Source organism: Apis mellifera, linkage group LG5 (assembly GCF_003254395.2).
Source record: "Apis mellifera strain DH4 linkage group LG5, Amel_HAv3.1, whole genome shotgun sequence".
Lineage (NCBI taxonomy): Eukaryota > Metazoa > Arthropoda > Insecta > Hymenoptera > Apidae > Apis > Apis mellifera.
In genome coordinates this window covers 13,540,693-13,561,708 of record NC_037642.1, presented here as the reverse complement: position 1 = coordinate 13,561,708, position 21,016 = coordinate 13,540,693, and the positions used below count along the sequence as shown (strand labels likewise).

The window sequence follows — 21,016 nt, the reverse complement described above, 5'->3', positions numbered from 1 at the left end:
ATTAAGCGTTCGGACCGAGGGGGATAACCCGCTTCTGGGTTCGGCCGAGGGGGTCGTAATCGTTGGTTCGTGAGTCGCGCGAGGTGTTGGTCATGGAACGAATCGGGCTTAAAGTGGTTGCGTCTAAAAATAATTGCTCGTTGACAGGCCGTGAAATGAATTTATTTAATTTCAGAAAGGTATAACGGAATTACACGGCAGTTGAAGGTGCGATGAAGCCTGGCCGAGCCGTGACGAGCCACTCGACGAGGATGAGGAGCGGAGGGGGGGCGGGAGGGAGGGAGGGAGGGAGGGAGGCGGGGAGGAGCGGAGCGGGGGGGAGGGAAGAACGGGGCGTCACCGCGCTTTGGAAAACTAGGCAGCGCGCGCGCGCGCGCGCGCGAGCTTAGTTTTCATTCTCGATCTTTCGAAAGGGGATAAGGAATCAGACGAGGAGACGTGTTAATGAAAATTCCGTTTATTTATATCCGTGCTACATGGTGATGAACGATACGGCCGTTAAAGCTACTCGCTACCATAAAAGATTTTATGTACAAAGACCACTGTGCGTTCTCTTCAGAGAGTAGAAGGAATATTACGCACGCGTATATAATACTATCGTGGTATCGTATATATTACAGCTACGATCGATCTCTTCTTCCTTCCTTCCTTCCTTCCTTTCTTTTATCTTTATTACATTCGCACACACGTCTCTTTTTATTTACAATTTTCTCTTTCGATGCGTTTTCCCTCCCTCCCTCCCTCCCTTCACGAATAATGTGACACAAGGGAGACGATTACATTCATCCGGAAAGCGGGGAGGGAGGGAGGAAGAAACGATCCTCCTTCTTTCTCCAACGAAGAGAAAAGGAAAGGAAAGGAAAGGAGAAGCTAATTCGTGGCGGAGTCGGCGAGAGGGATGGTCGGGTGGTTTCTCTTTGGTTCAATCTCTCTCGATCGCTAATTAGGGGTGGAGGGACGGGGCCTGAGGGGCGGGGGGGTGGTCGCCGGCGGAGGATACGGAGCGTACCTGAGGGAGGCGGTCGGGGGGGAGGATCGGCGGGAGATGATGGCGACGGGTGGCTGCCAGGGCCACGGGAGGGCCGCGGGGTAGGGGAAGGGCGCCGCGGCCGGCGAGGCGGGGTACGGGGACGGGGAGGACCCCGTCGCGGGCCTCGTTCCGTAAAGGAGAGCCGTCGACGGTGTCATCCACGGAGGCAGCGCCGTCGTCTCGTGCTGCGACTGCTGTTGCTGCTGTTGCTGCTGTTGCTGTTGTTGCTGTTGCTGTTGAGATTGTTGTTGTTGCTGTTGCTGTTGCTGCTGCTGCTGTTGAGCGCCGAGAGCGGCGGCGGCGGCGGCGGCCGCGGCCGCCGCCGCCGCGGCAGCAGCCGCCGGGGACGACATCGCGAGGTGCTCGTACAACCTGACCGGGGCCACCCCGCACCTCACCAATTGTTGCTCCATCAACTCCATCGGATCCCTGAAAGCAAAAGGCGAGGAAATAATGCGAGCGAGTCGAGTTGAATCGAGTCGAGGTCCCCTCTTGGAGGAGGGGAAAGGAAGAGAATATTTGGAGAGGGGGGGATTGGGCGCGTTAATTAAGGGGATTAATTAAGGGGACGATTGTGCGCGATCGTGACGGTGGAAGAAAAGGAAGGAACGTAACGAGGGAATGAATTATCATCCACGTTCGGTTGACATATTTCTTGGTTATAATTAACGCTCGATTATCCGGGACACGTTGCAACGTCATTTCCTACTTTCGCGTGATTATTACACCGGGAGTGGTACGGTAAACCGTGCGATTATCTCTACGTCGAGATAACTATCCACGGTGATTAAGACTCGATTGTCCTCCCCGACGCGGGCATTATTCTCGAAATCGAACGAGCTTCTCCCTCTCTCTCTCTCTTTCTAACGCACGCACAATCTCTGGTCCTTCCGTTCAACGACACAACACATCCCACCCGCGTCGATCCATCGGAGGCCCAGTATTCGGTAGTAGGAAACCGGGGGATCGAGGGGAATAGAAAACCTGATACCGGCGCGTCGGATAATTCGAGCGCGGCCGAGCTCGGACGATGATACCTCCTATCGATCATCCTCGGTTCCCCGAAAACCCACCCGGGCCCCGAGATTTCTCTCTTTCACGCTTGGCAACCGTAATTCGGGAGGAGGGCTAGCTGGCTGGCGTGCAGGGTGGCAAAGTCGTAAAATCGTCCGCCGTTGTATAACACGCGAGACGAAAACCGCGAAACGAGACGATTCCTCCACGCTGCTACCTGCGAGAACCGGGCGCAAGGAACGGACGAAAACGCTTCGAGTTTCCTTCGGAAACGACACGACTGCACTGCTGCAACGTTGCCTCGAGACGACTCTTTTACACCGCTACGAGCGAAGGAAAGAAGCAACGTTTGCTCGAGAAACGAAACGATTGCACTGCTACGAGCGAAGGAAAGAAACAACGTTTGCACGAGAAACAAGACGATTGCACTGCTACGAGCGGAGAAAAGAAGCAACGTTGCCTCGAGACGACTCTTTTACACTGCTACGAGCGAAGGAAAGAAGCAACGATTGCACTGCTACGAGCGGAGAAAAGAAGCAACGTTGCCTCGAGACGACTCTTTTACACTGCTACGAGCGAAGGAAAGAAGCAACGTTTCCTCGAGACGACTCTTTTACACTGCTACGAGCGAAGGAAAGAAGCAACGATTGCACTGCTACGAGCGGAGAAAAGAAGCAACGTTGCCTCGAGACGACTCTTTTACACTGCTACGAGCGAAGGAAAGAAGCAACGATTGCACTGCTACGAGCGGAGAAAAGAAGCAACGTTACCTCGAGACGATTCTTTTACACTGCTGCCACGAGTTTGCTCGAGAAACGAGACGACTGCACTGCTACGAGCGGAGAAAAGAAGCAACGTTTGCTCGAGAAACGAGACGACTTCTTCACACTGCTACGAGTGGAGAAAAGAAGCAACGTTTCCCCGAGAAACGAGACGACTTCTTTATACACTGCTACGAGTGGAAGAAAGAAGCAACGTTTCCCCGAGAAACGAGACTTTTTTATACCGGTACGTGCGGAAGAAAGAAGCAACGTTTCCTTTACGTAGCTACGAGCGGAAGAAAGAAGCAACGTTTCCTCGAGAAACGAGACGATTTACTTCGCCACGAGCGGAAGAAAGAAGCAACGTTTCCTCGATAAAACGAGACGACTCCTTTACGAGCGGAGAGAAGGAGCGACGTATCGCGGAGAAAGATGGAGAAACGAGGAAAAGACGGAAGGAAGGAAGGAGGAGGGGATGGAAGCGAAACGAGAGTCCCTGTCGAAAAAAGGGGCGAGGATTAGGGAGGAGGGAGTGGGGAGAGCAGGGGCTAATCGCCGTCCGCTCGAACGTGGCGGACCACACACCGCCGCGCCGTATGCCGCCCGTTCCTCTCCCCCCCCCCTCTCTCCCCGCTCCTTTGAAATATCGGCGTCGATATATACGCGGTCGCGATCCACGCGGTTGGAGGTGACCGTTGCACCTGTATGCGTATATATACGCGCGTGTATATATATATATACGCGAGGCGGAAATGACGCGGCGCGTTATCTCCACACGCGTTAACCCTGGCGTTGGCCGAGTCACGGCGCGCCTCCCGGCCTTGAATTATATCCTTAATGTTTTCATAAAGCTTCCTTATGTACAGACAATAAAAGGCCTAATTACAGTGGTTCGAGAGAGAGGAGGGAGTGGGGGGCCCCGAGGCGAGCCTCCTCCTCCTATCTAGCTCGTATTCGCGCGCCTCCTCTTTCTCTCCCTCTCCTTCTCTAATCGTTACACCGATAAATATTCTTCCTCGTCGATCCGACGAGTCCTGGCCGTTTTCCCCGCGTAATGGCGCGGTTACGCTCGCAAACGTTCTAATTACAGGCCACCGCCTCGTGTTCTATCCCCCTCTCCCTCTCTCCATTAAAGTGTCCACGACTACGCCCTTCGTGCAACCCCCGTAATATAAACTAGTATAAACTTCCCCCCCCCTCGATATTGACGCGAGCGATCAAGCGAGCGAGAGCGAGAGCGAGATAGAGATAGAGATAGAGATAGAGATAGAGATAGAGATAGAGATAGAGAGATAGAGAGAGAGAGAGAGAGAGAGATAGAGAGATAGAGAGAGATAGAGAGAGATAGAGATAGAGAGAGAGAGATAGATAGATAGATAGAGATAGATAGATAGATAGATAGATAGATAGATAGAGAGAGAGAGAGAGAGAGAGAGAGAGAGAGAGAGAGAGACGGAGAGAGGTTTTCGGATTTTCCTTTCTCAATCTTCCTCTCGATCCGAGGGAGAGAAGCGAGGGGAAAAGTTTCGGTCCCGTTTCGATACGTTTCGAGCGCGAAACGAAACGGTCCGCCGCGATATTAGCGAGCCGGGGGAGCCTGTTATTCTCCGCCTACCCCGAGGCTGACACAGGGCATTAGGTAAGTGGTAGATAATAATAGGTTACACCCCACAGTGATGGTCGAAGGTAGTCGGTCGATCGAGCGACGCGGCTATCGCGCGCGCATAAAAACGAGAAATCTTCCCTTTTTCCTCTCTCTCTCTCTCTCTCTCTCGGACGCACGCATACCTTGGAAATTCGAATTCCATCGTCGACGTGGAAAGCGAGGTGAAAAACGGCAGAAGAAGAAGAAGAGGAAAAAGAAAGAAGAGAAAGGGGGGGGAGGAGGGCGAACGTACGTTGGCGAAATACCGGGTGTAAGAAGAGGATTCGAAGGGGGGAGGAGGAGGAGGAGGGGGGAAATAGGGAGAGAAGGAGCGAGTGTAACAGTGAAGAAATTAATAGCCATAAAATATGAATAGAAATTAGCAGGTTCGGGGTGGCGTGACGCGTTTGCTCGCTCATTTCCTTTCGGCGCGTTGAAAAACAACAAAACAACGCAAAATACGGTCGAGCCTGTAATTTACCCGGCTGCCGCCGAGCGGTCCGACGCGCGATCGAGCCGGTTCTCCGTGTGAGTCACACGGCTCACGATCCAGAAGGGTCGTCGAGCGCGCGGATCTCCTCCACACGCACGTAAACTTACGTATACGCGCCGTTGCTTTTCCATCGCTTCCCCCACCCTCGAATCGTATTCATCGATGCGAGAGAGAGAGTGGAGGGGGAATGAAAATTCTTTCTCTTCGTATCTATATATATATATATATATATTGGAAACGAGGAGATTTTTTTTTTCCACTCTTTTCTTTTTTTTTAATATCCGGAGAACGTTTCACGGGTTAAGCATCTGTGCGCCGGTTCGGTAATGGGCCGTGGAGGTAAGGAAAGGAGGACTTTCGAGTTCAAAGTTGTCGAGAGTCGTTGAGCGAGGGTTGTTGGTGCCGATGGACGCGAGAAACCAAAGGAACCGAGCAGAAACCTCTCTTCTCTCGCTCGAGGACGCTCCGAGAGAGAGAGAGAGAGAGAGAGAGAGCGGAGAGTTCGCCAGAGGAAAAAGAGGAGGAAGAAGAAGGCCGGAGCGGCAGCGGTAATGACAGGCCGTCCGCTCTCGAAGCTAATATAGATGAATGCCCTGCCCTCCTTGCCCTCCGGAACCGAGCGCTCCGACCAACTTTGGAATCGCTCTCTTTCTCCTCTTCTTCACTTTTTTCCTCTTTCTTCCCCTCCCCTCTCTCCGCGCTCTCTCGCCTTATCGACGAACGCGACATGCGCTTCTCCCCACTCTTCTTTTTTCTCCATCGAAAAAACGGGAAAAAGTTTCGTCAAACTCGACGCCCAATAACGACGAACTTTTAAACTTGAGTCTCAAATATTCCCAATTATATATATATATATATATATATATATATATATACATCGTATAATATCTTTATTTCGCTAAGAAGGATATTTCGTTACGTGCGACGATGGTGGCGCGGCGGCGGCGGCTGCGGCGTCGAGAGGGAAAGAGGAGCGAATTGGAAAAGGGGGGAGGGGAGGGATGAGCGAGGGCGAGCGAGGGTGAGCGAGAGAGGGGGCGAAAGGGCCGAAGGGGCATCTATCTATCAGCGGCGGCGTGAAGTGGGCGGGAGCATGCGCCGTATTGCCCCGTACGGCCGCTCTCTCATTAACTCTGGACGCCGCCAGAGCCGCATCCGTGCAGCCGAACACGACTGCCGTAACCGCCGCTATCCACCGATCCTTCTTCTTCTTCTTCTTCTCCTCTTTCCCCACTCCACTCCCCCGGACACTCTTTCTCTCTCTCTCCCCCCTTCCCCGCGAGCGCGCAGCGTAACTGGACCGCGAGAGGCGATCGAATGACGGGGCAAAATATTTCGCGATCTCCGCTAGGTTAGCCAGGTGATGATTTGAGGGGAGTTGATTTTCAAACTGCCGTGTCATTAAAGCGTCGAGCACGATCTATCCCTGCTTTCGAGTTTTCGCAAAGGGAGAATCCCTTTTCTTCCTCTCTTTTTTTCTTCTTCTTCACGGTTTTGCGAAAAATTTCGCGAGAAACGCGGGTCGAAAACACGCCCTTCCGTTCTCGGAAGCGCATCCAACGCATTAGCGGAGAGAAGGAAGAACTTTTCGGTCGAGAGTTGTTCGGACACGCCTCCGATTCGCGCGTGATTACGTGCTCGTCGGTCCCGAGCGGAACCGGAGAAAGAAACTCCGTGTATCCATTATATATATATATATATATCTTTCCTTTTCTATTCTTTCTTCAAACTAATTTCGTAAAAATTACGAAGTATTTTCCGATTCGAGATCTTTGAATTATCGCGTATATATCGTCTATTATCTCTTAAAAAAAAAAAAAAAAAAAAAGGAATTATTTAATCGAGCGCAAAAGTTCGACACGCGAAAGTAGAAGAAGAAGAAGAAGAAGAAGAAGAAGGCAAGCAGGTGTTGTTGGCAGACGGCACGGTGCGACTTTATCGATTCCGCCTAAGTGGTAGTAAGTAAGCAAGTAAGTTACGCTTACGCGCGAAACTTCGAAGCGAAACGAGGCGAATAATCGAAACGAAGGACGGATCGATGATTCGTGAGCGAATTCGAAAGCGTGCGCGATGAATAGGGGAGGGAGCGGGGGGGATTGCGATTAATCGAGATGATGGTTCGTTCGCCAACGAACGTAACGTCCGATAACGCGGAGACGGCGTTACCATCTGCCAAGATTAATGGTAAACGCGAGTTATCGCAACTCTTTTACTTTGTCGCTTTGTATTATAGACGGCGATAATCCTTTGACATGGATGGAAAAAAAAAAGAATAAATAAATAAATAAAGAAAAAAAAGAAAAAAGAAGAAATTCCTTTCTGTCACGCGTGTATATCCGCGTAAACGCTCGGAGTGGAGAGAGCGAGGTGGCAGGTGCGTCGTCGTTCGCGTAGATAGATGATCGCGGATAACTCGGAATCGAGCGTCCACGCGTGCAATGCTTGTTCACGAGATCAAACGCGCCTCTCTCTCTCTCTTTCTCCCTCCTCCTCGACGTTTAGCGTCGTACGTATAAATTTCCACTTTTAAGGAGGGAGAGAGAGAAAGAGAGAGAGAGATCTAAGAGATCGGTCGATAATTCGGCCGGCACGATGATTAAGGTGGCGACGTTATAATGGCGCGTAATGATCGCTTCGCTCGCCACCTCGGTGCACGAAATACGCGGCGAAACCAATCGATCCACCGGCGTTGGATCGCCCGTACGGGGTTACGTAAGTAGTACCTAGTAGCGAGTTTCTTCTCTATCGCGTAATACACGGGATATATATATATATATAAAGTACGATATACGTACCGATCGAAATCCGTCAGCCTGGACGAGTCTCGAAAACCTTTGGCGAACGGGTTACTGTCGATCTTCAACTTGGTTATCTGGAACGGTACGATCGGTAAGTCGCGCGCTTCATCCATTTATTTTTCTCTCTCCGTCTCGTTCTCGCCCGATTCGAGGGCGCATGCGCGCGTGCGCGTGCACTCACCAATTGATTCTGGTAGGCAGTCACAGCGGTGAAAATCGCCTCGGGGAATACGAACGTCTTGTGCTCCTCCTTCTGAAGCTCGGTTATGCGAAGATTGTTGTCGTCCGTTTGTCGACACCGTACTAAATGTATCCTCGGTTGATATCTGTGCATCGAGTTGAGAACGATCTGAAAGAAAAATATTTCCATCCTCTTCATCGATCGATAACGAGACGTCGCGGAATACAATGGAAATATATAATATAATTCTCGCAACAGGTTAGGATCCGTCCCGTCTGTTGTTTTGTTTTGTTTTCGCGTTTTGTCGTGCCCTTCAGAGAAGTTTAACGCGACCTAGGACGGAATCGAGACGAGTCCTAGGCGCGTATCGATTTCCCGTCCCGAACGAAACAAGTTTCTCGCGTAACGGTGGATATATATCCGCGAAACGCTCTAGATGTATATATCGCGCCACTCTCTCGTTCGAATTTTCCACTTACGTGGACGCGTAATACGCGATCGCCTTATACACCTTTCGCGTATACGTTTCGATCGATAAACTCTCTCGTATTTCGCTTCTTCGTCCCGACCGCGTCGTTACCATCGCGATTCTTATTAGCGAGCAGAGAATAATCGTGGAAAATATATATCGCGTATTTATCTACCGCTGGTATCGCGCGCTCGGAGAAAGGAAGAAATTCCTCCTCCATCGACGAATTAAGCAAACGCGTTATCTCAAACGTTCCTTCGGACGACTCTATTATACCGAATCGCGTGCGATTTATAATACCGTTTTTTCTTCGCGTTACACGGGATAAACCGTCGGTCGAGTGCAGCTCGATCGCTTTCAACGGTTTCTTCTCTCTTTCATCGAATATATATTGTATTCGAGAAAAAGGTGGAAACTCGATATATCGGTGATTTTTTTTTTTTTTTTTTTTTTACGCAACAATATATATCGATATATAAATTTTTCATGATTCACGCGTGCAAAGACGTCAAATAGGAGGAGAGAACGTCGATATCGCGACTCGGTCCCGTCCTTCGAGGAGGATTGTTCTCGATTGTTCTCGAGCAGGGGGAGAGGAAAAAATGAAAAGGTCTCGAATTTAATTCGAGCCCGGATAACGAGTCCGGATGCGAGCCGTGGGTTTCCAAGCGGGGCAACTTTATGCCTGTATACGATTATAGGTGTCTGGGATCCCGGGGTGCCCCTATCCGTTTTCTCCGCGCCGTTGGATAGTGGGACACCCCACTGCAACCTGTCAGAACTCCAATTTGCTCAACTCCGTTCTCCCTCGAGTTCGTGGATCCTGCCACGGATCCTTCCTCAAAAAGATCATAATATCTATTTCCGTGATTATTTCCACCGATCCGTTATCGCTTTATTTATCCGTCGCTTAATCGACCCCGGATTTTTTTCATTTTATTCGATTTCTACTAGAAACTCGATCGAAAAATCGTTGCTTCGATCGACGTCTCGATTTTGATTTTTCGAAGAGTGCTTTTATACATTTCTCTCTCTTTTATTCGCGCAGGAATGCGAATGAGAAGGAAAAAGCGGACGGGGAGGAAGAATTCGATCGAGTCGAAGAAAAGATGCTTCGAGGGAAGAAAAGGAGAGGCGTTGGAAAAAGAGAGAGAGAGAAAGAGAAAAAAGCAAAACGAAGAGAGATCGTGGACGAGCGTAAAAACTCGATCTCTCTCTCTCTCTCTCTCTCGTTGCGTGTCGCGGTCGTCCCAAAAAGCGTCGTCGTTCCAACGTTTGAAACGGTTGGAAACTGTCGGTGTACCGTTTCGTTGGTAATTTAGAAGGAAAGGAGAGAAACGTAGGTGTTTGGGGAAGAGCCGGGGAGGGGAGGGGTCCCGCGCGGGTCCCGCAGGTATCGGTTGGACGCGGGAGCTGCGGTGGTCGCAGGTGGATGCTTGCTTTTGGACCACCGTGTAGTAGCCAACACGCAGGCGGGGGTCTTATAATATCGCGTCATACGAAACGATGAAATAGTGGCCGTAGCGAAGGAATGTTCCCTACCACTTGAGTCGTCGAGTTGAGTTGACTGGCGTTGCGTGGCTCTCCCAGCTCTCCCGCTCGCCACGACTGCTTTTAACCGGTGTGTCTGTTCCTCGACACTCGCCAGCCTAGCCTTTTTTCCTCCTCTCTTTCTCTCTCTCTCTTTCTCCCTTCCACCTTCCTTCCTTCCTTCCTTTGCCCCGCGCTTCCATCCTTTCCTTCGCACTTTCTCTCTCTCTCTCTCTACCGTGTTTTACGCGCCATATACCTTTCTCGGTATACATATATACATACATACGTACGTACGTGTATATATATATATGTACACACCGAGTCTCTCGATGCTTAAAAAACGCATCTCGAGAGAGTCGGGTAAGCAAACGAGCAAGCGAGTAAGTAGAGTAGCAGTTGGAACTATTCGAAGCGTAATAGCTTCCGAATAATTCGAATGAGAAGGACGGGCGGTGAAAAGTTGTCGGTGGAAGAAGAGAGAGAAAAAGTGCGAGAGAGGAAAAAAAGTCGCGGGTATATCGCGATATAAAGATAAAGATCGAAACGGGACGGGAAGAACTCGAAGGAAAACGTTGGAGGGGAGATAGAGAGAGAGAGGGAGATAGAGAGAGAGAGAGAAAAGGTGGTGGTGGACGGACCAAGCGTGGGCTACTCGTGATCATCATGACAAAAGCTTCGGGCAAACATCCATTCAATTTATTAGCTTATAGGCATGCCGTTCGTGCCTACTATACGCACCACCTACGACAGACACCACCACCAACCGCCTATAATGCTCGTAACATTACGACCAGTCCGCGAGTGGATCCTCGTTTGCTTCTCGCCTCCTATCCCGAGGAATCTACCGCGTACTTTTTTTTCCTTTTCTCTCTCTCTCTTTCCTTCTTTCCTTCCTTCTTTTTTCTCCTTATCTCCCCTTTCCCCTCGCCCCGCGACTACTACTCTCTTTTCACCGCACGGCCTATACTTTTTTGCGCGCGACGCTAACGATACCGGTATTTACGGCGATGCGACGATTATTTCCCACTCGGAGAGAAAGAAAGAAAGAAAGAAAGATTTTCTCGAGGGAAGGAAAGAAAGAGAGAAAAAAGATTTCCTTCCTTTCCTTTCCTTGCTTGGTTTGCTTCCTTTTCTCGTTTCCACTCGAGGAATATTATTATCACAGTTTTACAGGCTGGCGAACGATCGACGTCGTGAACGGTTGAGACGTCGATGATAACGCCACGCCCACGACGCGATTCCCGATTTTACGAGGCCATTTTCGGATCGCGCGCGCGCGCGCTCGCTCGCGTCCGAAATCTCGCCAATGTCAAATCGTGTTCGGTATTCCTCCTGCGTGCGAGAAACGACGCCAACGGCAAATATCTCTCTCTCTCTCCCTCTCTCGTCTCCGCCGACGTGTGAATTTACCGATAAATAAGAGAAACGGGATATATCTCCGAGTCGAGTGGATGGAACCCGTCGTTGGGTGGACGGCGCGATATCGGCGCGGCGGCGAACACGGATTTGCCTCCCCACGGATCCCTCCCCCTCCCCCTCCCCCTTCCCAATGTGGGGGGCTCTCGAGCAAGAGAGAGAGAGAGAGGGCGAGCACCGAGGCCGTCCGTTCGAATTTCACAGTCGTAAAAACGCGTTGGTCGGCGTTGGCTCGGCGAGCGGGCGAGCGAGCGAGCGAGAGAGCGAGAGAGAGAAACAGAGAGGCGGATTGTTCTCCCGTGGTCTGGAGGTGATCGATATTCGACGCCGGCACGCCGCAACACAGGGTTTTACGACCGATCGAGCCGCGAAAATTTTCTTACCTGGCCGTGCTTGTCCATGTCGTTGTTGGTCAATTTCACCTTCTCGAACGAGACCACCTGCTTTCGTAGCTGGTCCCCGGTGAACGGGGAGTCGGGGTGGACGTAGAGGCGGGGGGGCGCCGGTGGATCCGCTTTCCCGGCGACCAGCCAACAGCTTCGGTGATACGCGTAACGGTATCGCTTGTTGTCCACCGGGACAATGTCCATCAACACCGCGTACCTCCCCTCCGATTTCAATCCGTTGAACGACACCCGGCAAGTGGGGAACATCCGCCTGGAAAAAAAGAGGAAGGGGGGAAAAAAAGAAGAAGAAGAAGAAAGACGAACAGAGAGAGAGAGAAAGGGAACGGGGAGAACGATGCGATTTTCTTTCTCGGTGGCTCTCCCCGGCTCTCCCCGGCTCTCCCCGGCTCTCCCCGGCTCTCCCCGGCTCTCCCCGGTTTTCCCCGGCTCCCCCGCGAGGGAGCGCGATCGAATCGGCGAAATACGGCAGGTAAGTTGGCCGCGAGTCGGTAGATCGCGAATTTGCCCGCGAATCGAATCGGCGAGAAAAAAAGTAAAAGGGGGAAATTCCCTTCTCTCGTAACCTAACTCTCGTAGCGGCAAGCAAGCGTAGCAGTGGTGGTAGAGATGGGAAATCGCGGGTAAACGCGAGGAAAATGCGAGGAGGGGCGCAAACGTGGAGAAACCGCCGCGTGGAGAACGAGAATCGTCGTCGAAGAAGGAGAGGAGCGGAGGAGGAGGAGGAGGAGTGACTCGCGATCCGCGAAAAAAGCGAAGCGTGAGAAAAAGGGTGAGTATAATATAATAAACGCCTTCTCCCGACCAGACTCTCTCTCAATTTCATCGCTCTCATCACCTCTCATCCAGGATCCACCACCACCCAGCCAACCACCCGTTCCATCCACCCACCGTTTCCCCTCCGAGCGAGCCACCACCTCGCCGTTTCGTCGTCGCTCGCGGAGGCCAAGGCAACGGAGAAGAGGAAGGTGCGAGGAAGCGGCGCACCGCCACCTTTGGACAGATGTGCGCGCTCGCGAACGCGGACGGACGGCGGCCCGGGAGCTACGAGCCTTTCGCGACCACCGCCCTTCACTGAGCACGTTCGACGAGGCCCCGTTTCCTCGAGGAGATGGGCTCGCCGGCGCGATTCGCCCCCGACCGGATCCTCGAGTGCCCTGGCCCGTGCAACCCGAAGAACAAGGTGTGCCGGCGCACGTGCGTGCAGAACATGATCACCATCCTGGAGGACCTGCCCCCCTGCATCCGGTCGAGGCTGCGCCAAGAGGACCTGATGTCCATGTTCGCCAAGGACCAAGACTTCGATCAGTCGTGCGCCGGGAATCCGAGCAACCCGTCGTCCCAGACGATGGCTGCGTGCGAGGGCAGGCCATGCGTAGTGTCGGAGAGGTCGTCCGCTTCGACCGACGTGGACGAGCGGTCGGCGGAGATGATGGCGAGCGGGGTGGAGGAGGAGGGGACGCAGACGATCGAGGAGAAGAGGGTGCAGACCGAGCAGACCATCCGCCAGATCACCTCCCAGTTCGGCGCGATCGCGTCCGAGACGAAGACGTTCGCCCAGCAGACCAAGGACGCGGCGATCCTCGTCCAAACGACGGGCACACGTGGCTTCCAAGCTTTCCAAACGGCGACCGAGACGACGGCCGGCATAGAGCTGGGGACAAGAGGTGGACTGTTGGAGGGAATAACGGAAGAGGGAGGAGAAGGAGGGATAATGGAAGGAATAACAGGAAGAGGAGGAGCGTTGATGGGAGGAAGAGGAGCAGCGACAACGGGAGAAGCGGTGGCGGCGACGACGGCGGCGGCACCAGCAGCAGCGGGAAGAACCTCGTGCTCGTGTTCTTTCGCGAGGGCTATCATTTATTCCGGTGTGCTCGTTACGCTCGCGATCTTTGCCAAGCAGAGACCGATGTGCGAGATCATTCTCTCCATGCAAATTTGCGGACTTATCGCTATTTTGAGCTGGAAATTATTCGGCACCGTGCTGCCGTGAGCAGGGAGAAATGAAGCGGACAGAAACGCGCGACAAACGTCGCCCTCGTCTTGTTCCATCCGAGGAGGAGGGGGGAGGGAGGAGATATCTCCGACGAGACCGCAAACGGCCCTCCACCGCAAACATCGATTCGACCACCGCCGCCGCCACCACCGATCGACCTCCCTCCTCTCCGCCCTGACACACGCGCATCGATATATATATATATATCATTCTTAGGTCGAAAATCCGAGATCTCGTTAAAAAAGAGTTGTTCTCGATCGATTTCGAGAGAGAGAGAGAGAGAGAGAGAGAGATAAATCGAATATGAGGAAACGAGTATTAAATATCCCCGATAGTAAGTCAATTGGGTGTTTCTACCGTCCCCTCGATCTATTTTCTCTTCAACCGGCTGCTTGAATTACGATCGCCGTCTAATTCGTCCATCCACGCGTGGATCGAGTCCATCCACGCGAGAAAGGAAGAAAGAATTCCTTTCCTCTCTCTCTCTCTCTCTCTCTCTCTCCCTCCCTCCACCCCGATCCATCTCCCGCACCGCGCGTATTTCCCTGTCAAATTAGGCAGAAACAAACAAGCCCTCTCTCTCTCCACGGGCCGTGGCTAACGAGGCCATAATCGCAGGAACACCTCGACCCCAAACCACCCCAACAACCTCGAAACGCGCGCGTATACGTGCGCGTTAGACACGCATACTACGTACGCGTCCGACTGGTCTTCTGTCGTGTTCAGGGGTGAGGGAGGGAGAGAAAGAGAGAAAGACAGCGAGAGAGAGAGAGAGAGAGAGAGAGAGAAGCCATCAGCCCCGAGGACAGAACCACCGATGGAAGGGCTGCTGCTGCTGCTGCTGTTGCTGCTGCTGGTGCTGGTGCTGCTACTACAAATGGATTACGGAAGCGGTGGATATTATAGCGATCCGAAAGGCCGTTCGAGTTACTTAAACGTTTGCCGAGCTAACGACTTTCCAACACCCGCCAGGTGTTGTCTCCGTTATAATTATGTCGCGTCGCGCTCTTCCCCTCCTTCTTCATTCCACTGTGTGTATATATATATATATATATATTTATCTCGATCGAGTATTTCGACAATTAAGCGCCGCAGTTTTTTCTCCCTTTTTTTGCTCGCCAGCGAGGAGAGCTCGTTTTTTCCCGCGTCTCTTATCTTTTCTGTTTTCGTTTCGTTCGTCCTTTCGTCCTTTCGTTCGTTCGTCGCCGTTCTCGTCGCAGCGTTCCGCGATCCGTGCACGTTCACCCTACCTACCGGTCAGAGCCACGCGTGAGCGTATATAACGTAGGTTGCTGCCACCTTGATGAAGGGTTCGCGTGACGAGTACCCTCTCTATCCGCCTGTATCCTGTCTCGCTCTCCTGCTCGACCCGCTCGTCCACACCTCCTATTCCGCAGTCCACCGCTTACCTACTTAAACTTTGAAAAATATACGCTCCTTCGTTTCTTCCTTTCCGTCGAATTATTATCGCTCGAACGGTTATCGAACGAAACCACGAGAAGTGAGAGAGCGAGAGCGAGAGAGAAGCTAGAGAGCCAACGTGGGAAAAAAGGAGGCCTCGTCGAGTCCTCCGAGAAAGAATCGGAATATATATATATATATACACGGCGTAGGCACCCCGTAGGGCCACAACAATTCCACCTGATTGGTCCGAATTCCGTATTGTCACTGGAGAAGGAGAGAGAGAGAGAAAGAGAGAGGGAGGCAGAGAGTGACGTTTTCGTCCGGCTGGGATTTCGTGCCAAGTTTCTCGCGCTAACGACGCTATTCTCGTGCATCGCTTCGCAACTTTCTTCCATCGTATATATCGATCGAGGCCCGAAAGAAAGAAACTTGTCCCCCCACTCCGATCCCGCTTGTTTCCAAATATCGCCAGTCTCTCCGTCCGCGGGTCACCTTGTGCGGCAACGCTCGACCGCGCGCGTGTGTTGTTGTGTTGTTATTGCTGTTACCCAACAGTGTATACGCGAGGTGGCGCATCATCACGCGAACGTCTCTTTCCGTCTCTGTCTCTCTCTCGACGTAATTTCGTGGTCACGCGTCCTTAGAGCGCGCCAGCTGCTTTATTACCATACCGCCTGTACGAAAGAGAAACAGTGGACGCGAGAGAAGGAAAAAACGGTCCAGTAACAGATTATCGAGTCGGATTCTTTCTTATCTTCGGGAGGAACAATAGAGGGAAGGGAGAGGAGGAGGAGGAGGGTGTTGCGCATTTACCTGCCGGTTTTCGTGATGATCATCTCGGTGCCGAGATCGTTGAACTTGTCCCACAGCTCCTTGGTCTCGAGGTGGCACTCGACGTCCCGAAGCTCGTCCGAGTTGCAACTGGTCCTCAACCGATGCGCCGTCCTCCTCTCGTCCGAGTTGCCGTCCTGTTGGCACTTGGCGGCCGCCGCCGCCGCCGCCGCCGCAGCGCTGGCCGAAACCGACTCGTGGATCGGCCCCTCGTCCACGCTGCTGCACTCCTCCACGTCCACGTCCACCTCCTCGTCCTCCTCCTGGGTCGATTTCTCCGTACCCTCGCTCTCCCCCTCGCAGTTGTCCACCTCGTCGTCGCCGAGTAACGCCTCGTCCGTCACCACGGTAGCCGTCGCAACGATGTTCACCGGCGATGCCCTCGTCGATGTCCCTCCTGAAAATATCCCATCCATTTCTCTCCTCGTCGTTGCGAAAAAAAACATTTCTCTACTTTTCGTGGCCGATTTCGAGACGGAATAAATATATTCGGTTGGTGTAGAAAAAAAACGTTCGAACCGTGTCGATCTCGAGGCGAGATGAAGCGAGACGATAGGGGAGAGGCGAGTGGGGGGAGAGGGAGGGGGTAATTAATCGAAGCGAACGAGCGAGCGAGCATCTGCCGCGAAGGTGGCGCCTAATTAAACCGTCAGATTTCAAGAAAGCCGATCCACCGCGGCTACAGTGTACACAATGTTAATTGCACCCGTCACGATACCGATCTGTTAATTTGTACTATTCCCCGCGAACAATGCGTCTTCCGGCCCCGTATCTCAAATTGGATCCGCGAGTGATACCCGTGCGCGTTTACGCGCACACGTGTCCCCAACGAGGAAACCGGAGGGAAAGAGGAAAGAAAAAAGAGGGAAGAAGGAAGGAAGGAAGGAAAGAAAGAGAAGGAAAGGGAAAAAATTACCGGCCGAGAAAGTTATCGCGTCTCGCGCCTTCTCCCTCTCTCTTTCCAAACGCCGTAATATCTCCGATTCTCTTGCACGTTCGTCGACAGAAGAACGCGTTTCGATTAAATCGCGTCACGATTCGCGTAACGGAACTTTCGAACTTGGATATTTTAACCGGATATATTCTTTTTTGCCTTTCTTGGATCCGTCGGTCGATTGGTTGGAAAAAATAGAGAAAAATATCGCTCGAGAGAAAGAGAGAGAGAGAGACCCTTTAACCCTCGATTACCGTTTTAAAGGTATTTTCGGATATCGTTTCCGATTCACGCGTTCAAAGTCGTAGGAACGAATGTTTCCGAGCGCGTGCCCAAACCGGTTTTTCGTCAAATTTTCGACGACGTATTTGACAGATATAGCGTTCGGCCAATTACTTTCTCTCCTCCTTCATCTCCCTCTCTTCTTTTCGAACAAAGAGAGAGAGAGAGAGAAAATCGCGATCGAGAGATCGAATCGAATGGAAGCGGAAAGGGAAGGAAGGAATTTCGGGGAAAGCGATAAACGGACGGGCGAGAAAGAGGAAGAGCAAAAGAGGGGAGGGGGGAGAGCGAAGCGCGTTAAAAAGGAAGGTGAGCGCATCGCGTGCGTTTCTTACCGGTTGCGTGCATCATCGCATCTGCGTGCATGTACGCACTCACGCGGCCACTTGTCGCGCACGCATACACCCTGCTCTCTCTCTCTTTCTCTCTTTATCTTTATCTTCCTTCGACGAGTAACAATAATTCGAAACGAGAGAGAGAGAGAGAGAGAGAGAGGAGAAAAGAAAGGAATAGCATCTGCGCGAATTTCCTTATTGAAGTCTCGAAAAAACGTTGGGTTTTCGCGAAACGAAGCAAACGTTTCACCTCGATCGTCGTAAAATTAACACCTCGAGCGGGCGCGTGTTGCGTGCTCCCAACACTTTCCACGACGTTCTCTCACGACATCGCACGCATTCGCGGTTTTCATCTCCGATCCCTCTCTCTCTCTCTCTCTCTCTCTCCCGCTGTTTATTCGACGAAGAGAATATCGACGGTGAATCGTCCGAATAAAGGCGTCGCGTAACGATAATGGTCGGGTATCGAACGGATGCGATATTAACTAGCGGCTACGTTCCATAAAAACATGTTTGTATACGTATCTGTGTGTGTACGTTAATTAACGTTGTATAACGCGTCGTACACGCGACGCGTTACGCCCTTGTTATACGCGCAACCTTGGAAGAAAAAGAGGAAGAAAAAGAAGAGGAGGAGGAGGAAGGTAGAAATGGTTGGGCGGAGAGGAGCGGAGCGCGGCGCTACCGGAAGCTTTCCGGACAACGGAAGGAGTTTAAAAACCGTGGGGGCCAAGAGCGTGAGCCGAGAGGTGGTCCCCCACGTTCCACGATCTTAAGGCAAGAAGAAATATGACCGAGCTACTGACGTCAGCTTCCTTTTGCCACGACCGACGCTCGACCACCCAGAATCCTGTCACCACCCGGCCGTTCGAAGGATGTCGTTCGAACGGGAAAGGATCGACGGAACGAGGCGAATAACGATCGCGTTACACGAGTTGACGCGCTTCCTTCTAGATTCTCGAGTGGGTAGGTAGGTAGGTAGGTAGGTAGGTAGGTAGGTAGGTTAGGTAGGGTAGGGTAGGTAGGTAGGTAGGTAGGTAGGTAGGTAGGTAGGTAGGTAGGTAGGTAGGTAGGTAGGTAGGTAAGCAGGCAGTATACCGCTAAACCGAGAAATACAAAAGAGAGAGATCAGCCGGACGAGATAACCGGAACGTCGAATCGAACACGAACTTGGATGGAGATTCGACCAGCATTACCGGGCATTAACGTTTATCGTCCGGCGAAATTTCATTATTAAGTCGTTCCGAGTCCTTTGGGCTAGACCTCGAAGCGACGCGCTACACGCCACGCCGGTTCACCACCACAATCGATTTCGCGTTCCCGTTTTTACACGCCGCTCGCTTATTTTAACATCGGCCGCGGTTATTAATGCTAATTTTTTCTCTCTCTCTCTTTCTCCTGTCTGCACGTTCGTTTATTCGGTGGCATTATTCGCGTGCAATATTTCGCGAAACGATGATTACGGATGTACAGAGGAGGGGATGTGTCCTATGAATCTAATCGCGCTTCGTATTTAATGTTTTTCCACCTCGCCCACTCTCTCTACGTGGCAAAACTTGTTCCTGGGAACGATTAAGAATCTCTAGATTGCCACGGGAGCTGTAATGGCGTCGTTAACGGTGCTAATGTGATTACCGGCTGAAAGCACCGGACGAGAGAGAGAGAGAGAGAGAGAAAGAGAGAGAGAGAGATCCCCGCCGCAAAAACAGGAGCAATTTACGTTTCCCTTAGTAGAAAAATCCTTCGTCCGCCCATCTTTTTTCTTTTTCTCCTCTCCCTTTTTCTTCCCTCCCCTCTTCTCCTTCTTCTCTACGAAATTAACGCCGCGCTCCATCTCTCGGCCTTCCTCCTCTTCTTCTTCTTCTTCGAGGCTCCCTTCTTTCAATTTTTCGAGGAAATTTCGAGGAAATTGGTCAACGTCACGGTTGGCCAACGACGGATGACCCTCCACCTCGTTCTCGTCCCCCTCGTCGTTAATTCTCGCGCGAACAGGTAAAATTTATGCGCGCGCGCGCGCGCGCACTCGATCCGTTGGCAACAATTAACGTCGCCTCTTATTTTCTGCTCGGCACGGCTCCCATCTCGAACGGTTAATTATCATCGTCCGACCATCGTCGGCCAAATGTCTCTTTCCGATCCTAGCCGACTACTAGGCGTCTATTTTCGTGCGCGGATAGTAGATCACGCGGAAAGATGATCGTAATTAAACGGGAGGGAAGCCAGTCAACGCCTCGACTAATGGATTCGAAGCGACGCTTCGTTGAAAACGATGCGGCCAACGAAGGGAAAAAAAGAAAAAAAAAAAAAAAAGGAGAAAAAAAATGTTTTATCATTATCAACGGGGCAGGGCAGGGACGAGGTTTGTCGAGCGTTACACCGTACCGACGCGCGCGCGTTCCATAAGAATACGCTTGAATATTCCTATCAAACGATAATATCGCGCTTCCGTTCTCCGACTCTTTATATCCTACTCGCTTGTTATATCGTTTATCCCGATTTTTTTTTCCCCCTCCTCCTCGTGTTTCGTATTCGCGTTCGTTCGCTTCTTTTTTTGGTATCCGCGACCGCGATCGATGCCGTCGGACAGTCGGTACAAACGCTTCGCTTCGATCACTTGCCTCTACGATCTCTCCATCCAATTCATCCTTTCTTCCAAGAGGATATCCTTCCTCTATCCTGGTGTTCGACAGGTTACGAAGAGGAAAGTGGAAAAAAAAAAAAAGGTAAGCGCAAAGGTGAAGATCTTTTATCGAGGAGAGACGACGATTTCGATTCGTTTCCATTTCGCGTTGATCTTCGAAGGAATGCTCGTCGTTTTTACGCTGCGTCATTTCCGATGTTTGTTTTGATGGACGAGGGGGAGGAAATAGGGAGAAAGGGATAGGAAGAGCAAGCGTTGTCCGCGAAAAAAAAAAAAGGGGGGGAGAAAAATGGTGGATCAACTCACGGTGATCGAGATTCGAATTGGCGACGAACGCTTTGCCGGTTGGACATTCGAAGCTGGTATTAGCGGTAGCGGCGGCGTTGCCAATGCCCTGCAGGTGGTAATGCCCGAAGGACGGACCCCTGGGCGCCATGATGGCCGCGATGCTGAAGTCCGTCGCTTTTCCCCTTTCCCCTTTCGTAGGCATCCCTTCTCACCACCGACGACACACTTTGATTCCCTCGATTTTTCCCTCGCTCTTTCCCTTCTTTTTTTCCTCTCTTTCCACACGGTTCTCTTCCTTCCGCTCCTTTTTCTTCTTCTTCTTCTTCGTCTCCTCGCTTTACCTTAGCTCTCTCTCTCTCTCTCTCTCTCCTTCCTTCCTTCCTTCCTTCCTTTCTTCCCTCCCTCTTTCCCTCCCACCCACCCTCCCTCCCGCCTCCCTCCTCCCTTCCTCCCACCGTCCCTCTCTCCCTCTTTCCCACTCCCTCTTTCTTTCTCTCGTCTTCTTCCTCTCCTTATCCTCCGTTCTTCTCCACCAACGTGCCAGATCACTTGTGGTTTGTC

General features: G+C 51.8%; 1 protein-coding gene across 3 annotated transcripts; it reads right to left on the bottom strand.

The window, feature by feature from the left end:
* Positions 1 to 439: 439 nt before the first annotated feature.
* On the bottom strand, positions 440 to 20,812 carry LOC411133 (T-box transcription factor TBX20). Of its 3 annotated transcripts, none has more exons than XM_026440865.1 (6): positions 20,474 to 20,812; positions 15,958 to 16,372; positions 11,724 to 11,997; positions 7,923 to 8,090; positions 7,739 to 7,815; positions 440 to 1,459 (listed from the first exon to the last, which is right to left on the bottom strand). In XM_026440865.1, exons 1-6 carry the CDS (start codon positions 20,655 to 20,657, stop codon positions 940 to 942), a joined length of 1,638 nt encoding a protein of 545 aa, XP_026296650.1. In that variant the 5' UTR covers positions 20,658 to 20,812; the 3' UTR covers positions 440 to 939. The 3 variants fall into 3 exon arrangements, with proteins under 3 accessions (XP_026296650.1, XP_026296649.1, XP_026296651.1); XM_026440864.1 differs by lacking the exon at positions 20,474 to 20,812 and adding an exon at positions 19,162 to 20,445; XM_026440866.1 differs by lacking the exon at positions 20,474 to 20,812 and adding an exon at positions 16,495 to 19,148.
* Between the last annotated feature and the right edge of the window lie 204 nt (positions 20,813 to 21,016).

What these genes read in the sequence shown, in the direction of transcription:
- LOC411133 (XM_026440864.1), bottom strand. Translation starts at nt 19,360, where the DNA reads ATGGAGCGCGGCGTTAATTTCGTAGAGAAGAAGGAGAAGAGGGGAGGG. An exon ending in CTGCCTACCAGAATCAATTG is followed by an intron (nt 7,816 to 7,922) that starts GTGAGTGCACGC and finishes GTACCGTTCCAG; the next exon opens with ATAACCAAGTTGAAGATCGA. An exon ending in AGGCTGACGGATTTCGATCG is followed by an intron (nt 1,460 to 7,738) that starts GTACGTATATCG and finishes TTTTGCTTTCAG; the next exon opens with GGATCCGATGGAGTTGATGG.